General features: G+C 43.5%; 1 protein-coding gene across 12 annotated transcripts in view; it reads right to left on the minus strand.

Moving 5' to 3' along the window:
- CCDC17 (coiled-coil domain containing 17) overlaps positions 1-15,234 on the minus strand; it is a 38,522-nt gene that overhangs the window by 11,672 nt on the left and 11,616 nt on the right. For 9 of the 12 annotated variants that reach the window (XR_009557910.1, XR_009557911.1, XR_009557909.1 and 6 more), the window contains 19 exons: positions 14,754-14,887; positions 13,674-13,808; positions 12,666-12,898; positions 12,020-12,105; positions 11,436-11,651; positions 10,690-10,912; positions 10,226-10,336; positions 8,936-9,093; positions 5,768-5,909; positions 5,495-5,587; positions 4,733-4,940; positions 4,519-4,625; positions 3,897-4,037; positions 2,891-3,045; positions 2,459-2,579; positions 1,812-1,928; positions 1,296-1,393; positions 982-1,194; positions 431-605 (listed from right to left, as the gene is read on the minus strand). Coding sequence is in view for 5 of the 12 variants with exons in the window: in XM_060276952.1 (XP_060132935.1) it covers positions 431-605; positions 982-1,194; positions 1,296-1,393; positions 1,812-1,928; positions 2,459-2,579; positions 2,891-3,045; positions 3,897-4,037; positions 4,519-4,625; positions 4,733-4,940; positions 5,495-5,587; positions 5,768-5,909; positions 8,936-9,093; positions 10,226-10,336; positions 10,690-10,912; positions 11,436-11,651; positions 12,020-12,105; positions 12,666-12,898; positions 13,674-13,808; positions 14,754-14,887 (2,866 nt within the window). In the remaining 7 variants the exon portion in view is untranslated. Of the gene's footprint in view, positions 1-430; positions 606-981; positions 1,195-1,295; positions 1,394-1,811; positions 1,929-2,458; positions 2,580-2,890; positions 3,046-3,896; positions 4,038-4,518; positions 4,626-4,732; positions 4,941-5,494; positions 5,588-5,767; positions 5,910-8,935; positions 9,094-10,225; positions 10,337-10,689; positions 10,913-11,435; positions 11,652-12,019; positions 12,106-12,665; positions 12,899-13,673; positions 13,809-14,753; positions 14,888-15,234 lie in introns of those variants that run through there. The other 3 variants (XM_060276955.1, XM_060276954.1, XR_009557912.1) reach the window with 3 other exon arrangements.

Below are 15,234 nucleotides of genomic sequence, written 5' to 3' on the forward strand. Positions count from 1 at the left end.
CAGTTGAGAAAGTCAACTTACTTAGAAAATTAAGAATACTAATGGTTGTCTTCAGAAGTTGATAAATGCCTGTAGATCAACATGTAGCTAAAGGCACAGCAACAGAGACCAGGTTAAAGGTTGATAAGTATTTTCAAGTGCAAAAAAATATGGCGTATAAGATGACTGGGCGTATAAGACGACCCCCAACTTTTCCAGTTAAAATACAGAGTTTGGGATATACTTGCCGTATAAGATATACGACCCAGGATATAAGACGGCCCCGACTTTTGAGAAGATTTCATGGGTTAACAAGGAGGCAGCATTCCTATGGATGTGACTACCGAGTTAAACACAGCTTACTTCCATATCTCTGTGTATAGTATTCCGTCCCAGTCATGTATAAAACTTTATGCTAAACGGCATTTCTGTGAGTGCGATAGCTATTCACCTTGATGCCATAGGTGGGAATGTATCTGGAGACATAAGTGAGGCTGAAAGGCTGTGGACTGCTGCCTGGCACCCGGGTTAGTTTCCGGTGGATCCAGGTGACAATCTCCTCATCTGTTCTTAAACTCTTAGGACCTTCAAGCTGCTGAACTATTTCCCGCACTGAAACAACAGACCTGTGTGAAACAAAAAGCTGTTTTTCCTGTGGCCCACAGTTAGGAATTCTATAATTATTTCCTACCAAAGTTTGTTGATGCATGGGGAAAGATGCTTGGCTCACCCTTCTGTTAATCTGATTTGAATGTAAGATGGACTGTTAACATTTTGTAAGGTTCCTTCTGCCCTTTTATAAAAAAAATTCCTCATCAAATACATAGTCCACCATAGAACACACTATAACAACTCAGCTTTTATGTATGTGACTACAGTGACAAAAAATTAAAAGTAATAGTTGGCAGTTTCTTAAGCAAGACTTTTCCACAATTGCTATGATTCCACCTTTTTTACTTCCATCCATCCTACAACCACTGAGGAGACTGAAGCTCAGTTTACCTGTTGGTCATGACTTCATAGAAGCAACTTTCTCCTGCAGTAGGCTTGGCCGAGTCTGAGTAATAGACAGCATTAGAATAGTCAGGCCTGGGCTGAAAGAGGCCCACTTTGGCCCAGTTTGTCTGAGGGACCATGCTTCTTTGTAAAGTTTGATGGCTGGAATTTACAGGCGCCTTGATAAGCCTCACTAGCAGGGTTGCACATGGCACATACCTACAGGGAATGTGAGAAGACAGATATTAAGAAAGATAACTTGATAAGATGGGGAAGGAATTGGAAACAATGTAAGTGAAAATGAAAATGACGGGGCTCACCGTCCTATTTTTGTCAGAGAGCTGGTAGATAAGGGCTGATCTGGGCAGGGACTGTTGTGAAAAATACGGAGCTGATGAGCACCATCATTGAGGGAGACCTGAGGAAAACAGTAATCAACATCTATCCACAGACCCCTTTTTCCTCCTTCCTGGGAAACAGTTAATGGGAAATAAATTGTGTTCCCCTCCTCATACCATTTGCATCTGAACTGTGGAGAGACAGTAAGATTTTTGGGTAGGGCTCCACGTCACACAGCAGTTATGGTGGGATGGGATTTTTGGCATGGCACTAGAAAGCATGAGCATTAATAGTGAAAACCTATCCTGTGAGATTTATTGGGAATGCGAAGCATTCTTGTAGCACTTTGATTGTCAGCAAAAGAATGAGAGTTCCTGAAATATCCATAAAGGAGGAAGACATTTTCCTACCGGAGCCTATCAGCACTATAAACCATGTCCTAACTTCATTTTCAGAATTGAGGCTGCTTCCCCTGAACTCCCCTTCAGTAAATTCACCTGGATCCCCTTGGCCTCTGGTTCAGGGGCTGTGTGTGTTCCACATTCCACAAAAACATTGAGAGCTGCCCAACCGATCTGGATGAGCTCAGAGGTTAAGCGATTGATGGAATAAACCTGTAAAATACCAAGGGACATTAGTTCATTCCCCCCTGGCAGCTAGACCCATAGTTCTGTTTTGTGGTGGAGGTCAGGAAGATGTTGCCATAATGTCCTCCATTAAGAATATAATAATAGCTCTGCAGAATCAGACCAGTGCCTATTTTGGCATTAAACAGTAAATAAATAGGACCTAACCCCAACAATACTCTTCCCACTTGTGTTCCCCAGCTACTGGTATTCTGAGGTATAATGCCTCTGCCACTGGAGCCATTAATAGCACCCGGTTCTAATATGATGAGAGGAGGAGAGAAATGTCTAGTTTATTCTCAGCATGCATAATTTTATACAGCTCTGTCATTTGCCTCCTTATTCTTTTTTTTTTAAACTAAAAAGCCCCAAATGATGTAACTTTTCCACACATGGGAGTTCCAGCTCCATTTCAGGAAAGGAAAGAACCTTAACTTCCTAACTCTTGACCCCCAACAGGACATGCTTCATTCATTGGCAGCATTCTTTGCTCACCCTTTACCCATACCAACACAAACCTTTAATAGAAGAGTTGCACAAGGTGCTATCACTGGCTCTCTGATTTCAACTGAGTAGTTGTAAAGTGGATCAAATATGCTGCTATTCAGGTCAATCCCAGTGCAAATGTCTGGCCCAATTCTGAAAGGAAGAATCAGAAACAACCTTCAGCTAGATGTTTTCCATAAGAGGGCATTGTTAAGCTCCTCTGTTGTTGTGGCACCTTGGACTGAAGCAAAACCCTTTGCGTGCTTCAGGACATAGCCACAGAAACATTAAAATCAGGGGCAGGAGAGGAGAGTGAGGATCATTCTGTCTGGAAGGCTTGCACAGACAGAACAATTGTGAGAGTGCCCCATTGAATTCCACCCATAGCATGTATGCAGCCTGGGAGAAGCAGAGGAAAGATGGCATTTTAGGGAAGAAAAAAACAGAGAACTATTCCTCCTTACTGCATGAAACCACTGGTCAAGATGCGAGCAGTGACCTTGGTAACAGTGACACCATCAGGCAGGAAGCGGGCTCCATCAATGTATAGGTCAAAGCCATCTCCAGCTCTGAAAGGCTCTACAGGAGGTGTCTCCCTGAAATGATGAATAAAAGCTTCCTGTGGGAGGAAAAGTTGTGATGATACTAAATGGCCATTTTACTGCACTTTCACTCAGTTTTAGAGGTCCTTTTGTTTTAACAATCCCGAACAGTTTGTTATCATGAGCAAACATAAATGCAATTCATTGTAAACAAATGTAGAGAAATGCATGCTGGTGCAAAAATCTTAATGCCACAAATACTCTCATTGGGGTCTGAAGTGGCAGTGATTGACCAGGAACGAGACCTGGGGGCCATAGTAGATAGCTCAAGATGTTGATCCAGTGTGCAGGAACTGTGAGAAAGGCAAAATCCATACTAGGGATCACTAGGAAAGGAATTGAGAATAAAACTCTTGATACCATAATTCCATTATACAAATCTGTGGTGTGACTGCATTTGAAATACTGTGTACTGTTCTGGTCACCTCACCTCAAAAAGGATATTGTCGTATTGGAAAAGGTCCACAAAAGGGCAACCAAAATGATCAAGAGAATGGAGCAACTCCCCTATGAAGGAAGGTTGCGGATTTGGGACTTTTTAGTTTAAAGAAAATGTGCAAGAGATGTGACATTATATGTTTATAACATTAAGCATGGTATGAGTATATAGAGAAAAGTTGTTCTTCCTCTCTCATAACACCAGGACTCCTGAATATCCAATGAAGCTGAATTTTGGAAGATTCAGGACAGATAAAAGAACTGTAAACTGCAGTGCCCGGAATTCTTTGAAGGAAAGGAGGTGCTTCAGATATGCTTTAAAGGTATAATATGTATGCACCCAGATTGTGAACTGAGTGAAGGTGGAAGGTCTGTCCCAATTATCCCAAGCCCTGTAGGGACTGTAAAATCATCCTTGCCCAGCACTCACATGAGGCCAGGTTTTTGCTGGGTCAAGTGGAGGTGGTGACTCTGGTGGGAAAGGCTGCTCAGGTTTCTGGGTGCTGAAGATGTGCAGTCTTAAAGTAGCATCACCATATATATTGAAGTCCTGATGATTCTCTTCCATTGACTAGGAGCAAAGCATTATGTGCAGATAGGAATGAAACAAGAGGAAAGCATAATAAGGCACAGCTTAAAACATAGGTCTTTATCCAGTGATCTGTGCACATACCTCCACTGGCACAACAGAAATTCAATTTATTCTGCCCCCATGTGCTTCCACTGCCTGCATAGCAGTGCTTTGTTCCAGTGGAGCTGCAGCACTGGATATGGCCCAAGGAATCAATACACAACAGAATGGAGTCTTAACCAATGATTCAGTCCTCTAAGTATTACATACTGTTGCTTCCATATAAAATATTGCTCTATGAAGATTACAGTTGTAAGTCTTTACAAGAGTAAGCTAGTAAGGAGTGTTGCATCAATAAGAGCAGCAAGACTGAGCCAGTCATTAGATGTTTAACATCTCTTCAGCCTTTTGCCATTGTATTAATATTGGCGTACTTTACCTACCTAGTTAACCTTGGTTTGCTTTACTGGAGTGGACTTACCGTCACTGACAGAGCTACATCAGGTGGCACAGGGCCATGATAGAGAGTCAGTGTATGAGTCCCTGTGTTCCAGACAGGCATCCCAGGTTCCAGTTTCTTCATTGTACCTGTGAAAGCAGAATGAAGAAAACTTAATTCCTAGACTAGTAATAGGAAAACCTTAATTCCTGTGGGGATTCATAGCACCAGGCAACCCAAAATGCCTGCAGCATACCTCCAACCATCACTTTATGGGATTCATACAGCTTGGTCAGTCTGAGCACAGCCCAGGCAGCCAGCCATTCATCACTCCCTAGTAGTGGCTGGTGTTGAGGCTTGAATCCTTTGTCCCAGGGGGTGGGTGCTACCCTCCCACTGGGCCAGTGGTAAAAGCGAGCAATAAGGATCATGTCCTGCTGCGGCTCGACATCCCAGAAGGTTTCCTGAAGGAAACAAAAAGAAGCAGTTCAGGTGAGCCAAGAGTAGTGCTATAATTTCCAGCACTTTCTACCCTTCAATTCCTTCTGCCATGCACCATATTCAAAAACCTAACTGTTTTCATGGATTAGGAATGAGCATGTTTTTCTCTGAGCTCAGAACTGCTTTTACACCATTGGCAAGAAAACCCAAAGCCTATATTTTGCAAACAAGCAACATCAGTGATTCTTATAGTTAGGCATGAGCATCCACAAGAATTACCCCCAGGATTGGGAACAGTAAATACTCCAAACCAATGTAAATACGTATCCAGCATCAGAGAACTGGTCTACCATTTCTGGTAACAGGTGACTGAGTGGTGGTGAGGTCTGAGCAAACTTGGCCTCTGAGAAAGAAGTATTCTAGTGCTTGCAGCAATGGTAGTGCTAAGTAACCATCCAATCAGTGCAAGGATAAGAATCTGTCTGAGGATACATTGTGAACTTCCCAGATGGACTGTGATGTAAACCTAAGTCCATTTCCAAGCCTAACGCTCTCCGGCCAAAGCACCATTCTGTACCTCCTGTTCTCCAAACATGAAGTAGCCATGTTTAATATTGGATCTCATGGAATCGGTGCAGTAATTCAGTCCCGAGTCCTTGGTGGCAATCACCTGAAATCAAGTTTGAGAAAAATGTAACACATGGTCCAGCTTCCTTCTTAAGCTCTCTTGGTGTTTCTTCCTAAAATAATAAAGAACTTCAGGATGGTTCAGCTGGAATGCTGAACCAGGGTGCTAGTTGAACACCACTATGACACTGGGGCTATTGACAGAGCCACACACGTTCCATACCTGACCAGTTTTCTGATGGTAACCAGTTAGCCGGACAGCCCCATCTCCCGGTGGGGCACCTTTTACTCTATCAAGGATGAACCCTAATTGTCTTCTTTCATTCTGCTGGGATTGTGGCCACTCGAGCACTGCTTCAAATTTCCTGAAATAGTCAGAGGCTTATTAACCCACTGCTCTTCAGCTGTTGCCCCTGTGCTTCAACAGCAAGTAGCATCCTTCCCCTTCTCAAAGAAGCAAAATGGCAGTTCCCCACCAAATCAGAACCTTGCTAGATTAAGCAATAAAGCTGGATTGCGAGAAAAGTAGAGAGCAATTGATCCAGTACAATTATGGCAGCCCAGATTTCCATCTTTAGCACTTCTGAAACAGTGTCTCCCCTGGATCCTTTCTTCATTTAAATAGGTTGGATAAAACTTCTTCAGGAGACCATGAGGAAGTTTGTTCTCTAGCCAGCAGAAGGGCATTTTGCTGTGACATCAAATACAGTGTATATACTGTAAATCTGGCTATTAAAGCCAAGTAGAGCAAGCATCTCAAATGCCAATTTCTATTGCGACAGCAGAATGTGGAGAGAAATATAATATATCCCTGCAAAGGAAAAGCCAAACTATACTTCGTATTTACCTAGGAAGGTATGGAGAAGCCTTTGGTTTCTGTTTCTGGGTGCTGCCAGTGCCACAGCCAGGAAGGTAACAGGGAGAGATGGAGGGAAATGAAAAAAAGAGGGGAAGGTTGATGCATCTGAGCATACTGCAGCACAAAGGCCAGAAAGGGGTTTATTGAAGAACCATATATACTGCCCAAAGGGACCCAGGTGGCGCTGTGGTTAAACCACTGAGCCTAGGGCTTGCTGATCAGAAGGTCGGCAGTTCGAATCCCTGTGACGGGGTGAGCTCCCGTTGCTTGGTCCCAGCTCCTGCCAACCTAGCAGTTCGAAAGCACGTCAAAATGCAAGTAGATAAATAGGAACTGCTACAGCGGGAAGGTAAACGGCGTTTCCATGCGCTGCTCTGGTTTGCCAGAAGCGGCTTTGTCATGCTGGCCACATGACCTGGAAGCTATACGCCGGCTCCCTCGGCCAATAATGCGAGATGAGCGCGCAACCCCAGAGTCGGTCACGACTGGACCTAATGGTCAGGGGTCCCTTTACCTTTTATATACTGCCCAGTTGGGTGTTAGGGGAGCAGAGAAGGAATGTTAAAGGTAGTTGATTATATAGGGGTAAGAGTAAGTATGGTGAAATGTGACAAATAAGAAAGGACATAGGAAGGAAAAAATACTTTTGCTGAGTTTAATTTATATGCCTGAAGGTTCCTCTTGGGAGGATGTGGTGAATCATGTGTATTTCATTAGCAAGCTACAGGACAACTCCGCAACTTGCAAAACTAAAATAGGCTCATACCAAATAATAAGTCAACCACCACAAACTGGAGACTGGCATGAGGTAGTCTAAAAGGGTGATAGAAAGCTGAATGGAATCTTTCTACCTGATCTCTTTGGTCAAGTTCTCCATCCCTACTCCTTTTCTGTATCTGGAGTGAGCAGTGGTGTTGTACCTCCCTTTTTCAGTAGGACATTCTCAACAAAATTGCCATTGAAAATATCTGGCATTGAAAGTAATCACCACAGTGTTGGGAATAAAACTGAATGAGTCCCAATACAAGTAAGATTCCCAACTATAGAAGAAGCCATGTTGATGTGGAACAAAATAAGTGAATAGGTTTATGGCTACTGAATGAAGAAAAAGACAAGAAAAGTCTAAAAGGATGTTAGCTTGGGGGCTGCTTCTCTTGTTATACTGTTTACGAGAAGTTGCTTCAGAATCATTTTCCTCTTTGTTTTATCACTCTCTGGTGAGATTTGGGGCATGAATGTGAAAGTAGCTAGTTGCAATTATTTGTTTTCCTTATGTACTAATTGTTGTTGGCATTCATTTGTCTCAGGAGACAATGGAGGAATGCACCTTTGGAGGTGAAGTCAAACTGTTGGAAGGTTGCAACTCCTGTTGTGGCTGTAGATAAATGGGAGAGACTGATGTGGGAGAGACATGTTTTGTAAAGTTGCTAAGGCATCCTACAGATTCGCACCAGTTTTAGAGCCCACAAACACAGGGATGCACTTATTGATGAGCACATATGGAAGGAAACACTAAAGAGAACAAGCAGCTTCTAAAGAAACAAAAATAGAAGATGTTACTTCTTGGTAGCCTACGTTTATTGGTATTGGCCATAGCCATTTCTAAAACTTAGATGTTACTAGGCCAGGGTGGCCTCTTACATACATCCCTGCTGGTACCATGGCAACCAGCATTTCTTACCTAAAGGAAATAGGCAAATGCTGACATTTTCCACTGGCAGAAGCCTCGTTTTTCAAAGAGATATAATAAACTAAAATATTATCCAGTGGTGATCTCTTAAAGATTAAAGAGGGAAGACTCGCAGAATTGATCACTTCAAAAGAATGGATGGGGCACTAATTCTAAAGGAAGAGGGTGAATGTTTCAGCAATAATTTTTGTGTTTTTTGTGTGTTTGCATTTCACTAGCACTTCAAGTACATGATTTCCAGTATAAAGTAATCACACTGAAATTGACTCAGAGAAATAATTAGAAACATGATCCTATCAGCCTACTTTAATAGAGGCAGTTTGGTTTTACTGAGGATTTTGTATTAGTCCCACTGCACAGCACACAGTAACACAAAAATCCTGTCTTCGTCACTTCCCACTGTGTGGAGTCGAAACATACACAGTCACAATCCCATGAATGCAAACACGGGGAATGAATCTCTAACAACGGTATGGTATAGTCAGTGGAAAGAAAAATATTAATTGATGTTGTGCTTTAGTTTATATGGTCAGTTGCAGGTAGAGCAGACTAAAACTACTCTCTGCTGGGCAGATGGGTAAGTACATCCAATCCTGCCACCACCAAAACCTCATGCAGATGCACCCTTAAAAACAGCCACCATATCCTTAATTAAAAATACAGAGAAAATAACAGACATGGGTGGATTAGAGATGCATAATCTTTTAGTTGTTTCATTTATACACAAAACACACAGAGACATATACAAAGGAAGACAGTAGGCATTTCTATGCTGATTTATCTTCATTAGAAGGAAAGCCTGGTCCTGAAGGGAGAAAGGGGTGGTCTTCCTCCTTTCTCACCTTTTATTGGGTTTGTATTGGAGAGGCTGTTCCTGATCAGGAGGAGAGTCAACAAAGCCAGTGTAAGGAGGGACAGAGAAGAACAGGCTGGTGGGGGCAGGGTGGAAAGAGCGCTGGGCTGGAGGAAAGTCTGTAGGGGGTGCTGTGCGACTGGACACCTGCATTTGAAAGAACAAAATACAACAGGTGAGGTGGGGTAGCATGACAAGCAGGGCGAGGGCAGTGTAAATATGCTGGGGGTGAAAGGAAGGCTTCCAATCTCCTGATCCTACTTTTCAAATGTTCCTTGCGGTGGAATCCACCTCCCGTCATTTCTACAAACCATCTTGCTTCCACCCACTATTAGCATTGGAATGATGGAAATTTAAAACTTGCTTTCCCCTCTCGTCAATACAGTACTAATTTTACCTGGAAAACGTTAAGCTTTTGTTTCACGATTTCCAACAATTTGGGACCTTTTTTAAAAAACATGGAACCGGTTGTGCTGCATGATGTGCTTGCTGGGCCCAGGACTGTGCAAGTCAGTGCAGCAGCAAGGGTGGGAGAGCACTGGATTGGTAGCAGCAGGTATAGATGTGTATACTTGTTCCTGCTGCCACCAACCCAGTGCTTCTCCTATCCTCTCTGCCATGCTGCCTCGCTGTGTTTGAGAGACTGGTGTAGTGGTGGCACCCCATCTCACTGGGACACTACTTGAGAACCTTGGGCTTTTCAATGGAGTGGCAGATAGAATTATTTTTTATGCTAGGAATTAAAGTAGCTACTTAATTGTTGAATTAGTTGTATTAATTCACCAGGAGTTTTATATTAATGTGCTAAATAGTTAATAACTGGGATTTTAAAAGGCTTCTGTCAGATGGTAGCATACTTCATTTATTCCTTTGAAATATATAATTACGGTAATACATTTTCACTGAGTTTGCTCTTAGCCTTATCTTCCATGAATACTGGATAGCCTTAACCTCCAGTTCAGCTATTAGTGGCTACTACTAGTTATGATGGCTATAACCTCCAGGATCAGAGGCAGTATCCCACCAAGTACCAGTTGTTGGGGAATAGGAGTGGGAGGCTATTATTGTGCTCATGTTCTCCTTGTGGTCTCCCAATTTTTCACCATTATCTATTATTACAAATTGTCTTTCTTTTTATGTCATTCTGGTTCTTTGCAGCAAATAAATATTGAGGACACAAAGAACCTGATTTTCAGAATCTGCCCTCAAGCTATGCTAGCTATAAAAAGAGTTTAAAGTAACTTCAAAAGAGACAATAATGCCATGCAGTTCAACTCACTGTAGGAGGGTATTTGTACAAGGAGGCATTGCCTGGATGAATCTCTGCCATTGACTGCATGTCAGCATCTCTTGCATTCACTAGTCGCAAGTACAGCTCTGCTTTGCCCACCTGGGAGGAAAAAACAAGGTGTGGTCTGGTTGGAATTAAAACAGATGGGAAAATAACTGAAGACGATGTTGGACTAATTTATCTTGATCTGGCCAAGGTGTTCTGAGGAACAGCCATCATTCCAGGAATGTTTCTATTCAGTCAATGAGGCCTGAGATTGAACCTGCTTCAAATCACACCCAGCACAATGCAGAAAGTAGGTGCTCAGTGTTAAGTGCCAATGTTAATGGTTCACTGTGAGTCTCCTGAGAGCACGAGCATGACACTCTCCCTTCATGATGGGCAGGAAATATTTTGGGGGGGCAAGAAGCCTGTTCTGGGACTCTGCACTGGCCCTTGCTAAAGGTCCTCACCTGGGGCACCCCATTCAACTGTTCTGGAGTAAGGCTTGGCTTCATAGGAAGCACCCGGATGGGGATCTTCCAGCGCCCACACATCACTTGATGTAGATGGTCAAAGATGTTGATTTTGGCCCACCCCCTGGGGGCCAAATTCTGGATCTCCAGCCCATAAGCATCAAAGCCTCCAGATGCTTGAAGCTCAGTTATGAGGGTGATGGTGGTCGAAGGAAGGACTCTGAAAAGCAAGCACAAAGGTAATACACACTCACAAGCCTACCTTTTTCTCTACCAATCTGGATACAGAGTTCACTCCCAGAGTTCCACATGGGGGTTCGACAAAGAAGACTACCTTCTATATGACACTAACGTATATGACACCTTCTAAATAAGAACAGACAAGAATCTGGCAAGTGCAAACCTGGACTGAAACAGCCTATTTTATGGCAATCTCAAGCTCATACTAATCCCCAGTGTGTGGGGGGCAAGGTTTCCATGCTAAGATGATAGGGCCCTGGGTCTTCTAATGGGTCAAGATAAAAGCAGTTCATGATAGATGGTCTTTGCATTGTTGTTTAGAAAGGAATCTTCTACCACTTATCATTGCATTTGTCTTGAGCATTATTTTGTAGAAGTAAGCTGTACACTATATACATTGAAACAATGAAAACAAATAACATTGCTAACTGGGAATGGCTGCCCAGATAATGACCCGGGAACAGAAGATATGAGATGTTATGGCAAAAGCCACTGAAACTCACCTTGGGACTGGTTGCCTAGCTGCTAAGATGGCGCAGCACCCTCTTTGCCCATCAGTCACATACTGTGGGTATTGGCCCATATCAGAGGAGACAATGGGCAGTGGGGTGGGCTTGCCCAACTCTTGCCCATTGCGGAACAGGCCAGAGACCAGGCAGACTTGATAGAATGAGGGATCCAGGCCCAAAAGAAAATCATAGAATATCACAAAGCCAGACCTGCAGAGAGATGATAATTTGTCACACTCATGTAATAGTTAACACAGCTTGCATGCCACCCCAATCTGAGTGAAATTCCAGGGGTTCCAGGCACTTCCAGGAATTAGGAGGGTTTGCATACAGCCTATCTCCCACCACCCTAAACTCTTAACAACAGCTGTTTTCTGGCTGCAGTCCAGAAGATTTAACAGGCTAGATTACCAAATGTGTCCCTAGGAATGGTATTAGGATGGAAAAAATGAACATCTTCACTTTACATGGCAGTGTCTACAAATACTCCATGCAAGAATGAGACATAAAAAAGAAAAACATATGCTGCCCTCCCCCTAGCCCAACCCAGAATGATACAGGTAATAGAAATGACATACGCCGGATCATATGGAGCTGGTCCCAGGGCATCAGAAGGGTCCAGGAAGTACCGGCTCATAGCTGTGGCAGATGCTCTCATGGGGTCCTATAGCAGGCAGAAAGATGAGAGCTGTTTTACATTTCCAAAGAATAGAAAAAGGAAATACCAGCATCAGTCTTAGCAGGAATAATGAGGCTTGCTCTGCCCCAAGGAAACTTTTAAGAATATAACTCAACAGCTTCAGATAAATCATTCACCCCTGAGCAAAATGGTCAGCATATTTGCAACGAGCAGAGCATGAACCACTGAATGCATCTTTCCAGAGTGAACACAGATATGGAGAGAGCCAGCCACACAGGATGATAGCTCTGAATTCTTAAAACTATAGAAGTATTTTTATACTATTTTCGCTCCATAAGCAGATGTTTATGGAGGGCACAAGGAGAAGGGGACGACAGAGGATGAGATGGTTGGACAGTGTTCTCGTAGCTACGAACATGAGTTTGACCAAATTGCGGGAGACAGTGGAAGACAGGAGTCCTGGTGTGCTCTGGTCCTTGGGGTCACGAAGAGTCGGACACGACTGAACGACTAAATAACAACAACAAAAGCAGAAGTTCAGTATGACTTTTGCCTGAGGTTTCCCAAGTTAAAGGGGCACTAACCATGTTACTAGCTGGAAAGGTAGGGTCAGGCAATCCAAGAAGATGCTGAGGGGGAGGAGGTGGCAGGGGTGGAGCTATAGGAGGTGGCAGCCGGGGTAGTGGTGACCGCCTCCTGGGATGTCGTGGCTTCATCCTCTCTGTGTCATGTCTCAGGCTGCCAATCTCTGCATGCAGCTGAGCCATCTCTGCCATGTGTAACCGTTGCAGCTGTGCCAGCTCTGTGCCTGAAAACCCTGATGAAAAAGAAGATGAGCAGGGGGAGCCCATTAACACAGCACTACACCCAATATTGCTTGTGCCAATACTGGGAAAGAATCCGTATGAGGTGGGACGAGAGCCTGCAAATTATTTATCTGGCTTTTTGTAAAAACAAAGCCAGCTCAATGTCCTTATTTGTTTTTGCTGGACTCACTACTGAACATTTCAGCTACATCTCCAAAATTGTATAGTGACTTCAACAGTATCCATGACAAGACTACAGTTATTGAATACAAAGCCATTTAGCTGTGGAAATGTTGCCCCCCTCCCCGTCCAACATTTCAAGGAGCATATAAAAAAATATGCATTAAAACAAAACAAATATACTGTACTAGAAGTGTTCATCCACAAAAAAACAACAATGTAAAATAACCGCATTCCACCTTGAATAAGGATGAACATAAACAATAAACAACCAAGCACCAGACTTTAGCATTGCCCAAATGCCCAGGAGAATAATGAACCACAATCTGGTTGGCAAGCACACTGCAGCAGAACACTCAGCCCATCTCTGTCATCTTTCATGATTTCTCTCCGTAATGGACAACTATGGAGGCTGAATTTCACCAGCAGAAAACAGATCTGGTTAATGTACATAGAGAACCCTCTGTACTTCCAGTTAAACCTCCAAATCAAAGTGATTGCTTAGGTGAGATATATGCCAAGGCCCTGAATTGCAGAGATTGATGCCTGCTACCATATCTTAAACTTATATGGCCCAACTTCAATAGAGTAGGCTATGGTCCCCACCATCTTCTATTTTCCTTCTGTCCTTCAGGATCTTCAACTTTAATATCTCATCTTCCAGCCTCTGATTCTCCAGCTCAACAGACAGGAGCTCAGCATCCAAACCCCGTGGGTAGGAGTTTGGGCTACCTTCATGTTCTGCAATGACAAGAAGAGCCAATCAACAACAAAGATGGCTTGGAGACGTGAAAGAGCGAGAAGTATTTACCAAGGTTTCTCAATCTGCATAATTGGCAAATAATCATTTGGCATCATACAGATTTATGATAGCGCACAAGCTTTGTAGGAGGACCATACTGTCCAGTGGAATTGACTCTCACCTGGCTGTGAATAGTTAAGCCTTTTTGAGCTCAAGACCTAAAGGCAGAAATAGCCAACATGGTGCCATCCAGATGTTGGACTATAGCTTCCATCATCCCTGAGCATTGACCATGCTGACTGGGGCTGATGTAAGTTGAAGTCCAACAGCATCTAGACAGCACCACATTGTCCCAAGGGTCCAAGAGACAGCCTAGTCTATGATACTGTTATGAGTTGGGGTGGGGGAAGAAGTAGGCTGTACGTGAGATCCTTCAAACCCCTGGATCTAGCAAATGTTAAAATATAAGCCAAGCTACCTTCTTGTGTTGAGGTGATAGCCTGTGTGATGGGCCATTAAGGTAAACAAAGGAAATGAGTTCTTTGTGAGATTAGTTAGAAGGACAAAGCCAGAGTTGAAAGTTGCAGTGATGTGAGCTAGAATCTAGAAGGAAAGAAGCAAAATGGTTGTGATAGCCATGCCTGATTTCTGATGGCTGGCATTCAAGCCTGTGGCTATGGGATAAACAAAACTGTTTTGGGCTGATAATACTGTGAGCTCCTCTATTGTAGGCTCAGGTCACACACACACGTGTGTGTGTGTGTGTGTGTGTGTGTGTGTGTGTGTGTGTGTGTAAGTAAAAACCATATATAATAAAGACACCACAGTCCCCACTGTGGAGTAAGCACCTGGAACCCCTGGAATTTTACACTACTTGGATATTGGGGTGGCATGCAACAATACAATATCCATGTTTGGAGAGAAAACAGGGAAGCAAAGCTCACTCTTCTTTCTACCCTTGTGCTCAGGCCTTTCTCCTCCTTTCTCCAGGGCTATGGCCTCCACCTGCAGCTCATACATCTGACGGAGGATGTTATGGTCACTGCCTCCCCCCTGCAAATAAGCCAGGTAAAGGGCCCTGCAGGGAAACACAAATGCATCATCAGTTTATTGGTGCTGTTGCTAGATTTTCTTCCTCCGACAGCATTTCAAAGTCTTTATTAGCTCGGGGTGGTGGGGAATCAAAGGAACTATTTTTCCTGGCATGAAGATGGATGCAGCTGGGCTTGCTGAGCACCTGTATTTCATGAAGCTGTGCAACATTGTGGGGAAAAGTGATGCCAATCCTACTGACTGCCCACTGGGAATAAAGTTGTTTCCTCTCTCATCCATTTAAAAGTATCTGCTTCCGATCCGCAACTGCAGAGCTTCCCAAAAGTGGGACAGAGAGGAATCCAGAAGAAAGCTCTACAGGCAACAAACAGT

This window comes from Zootoca vivipara, chromosome 7 (genome assembly GCF_963506605.1).
Source record: "Zootoca vivipara chromosome 7, rZooViv1.1, whole genome shotgun sequence".
Classification (NCBI taxonomy): domain Eukaryota; kingdom Metazoa; phylum Chordata; class Lepidosauria; order Squamata; family Lacertidae; genus Zootoca; species Zootoca vivipara.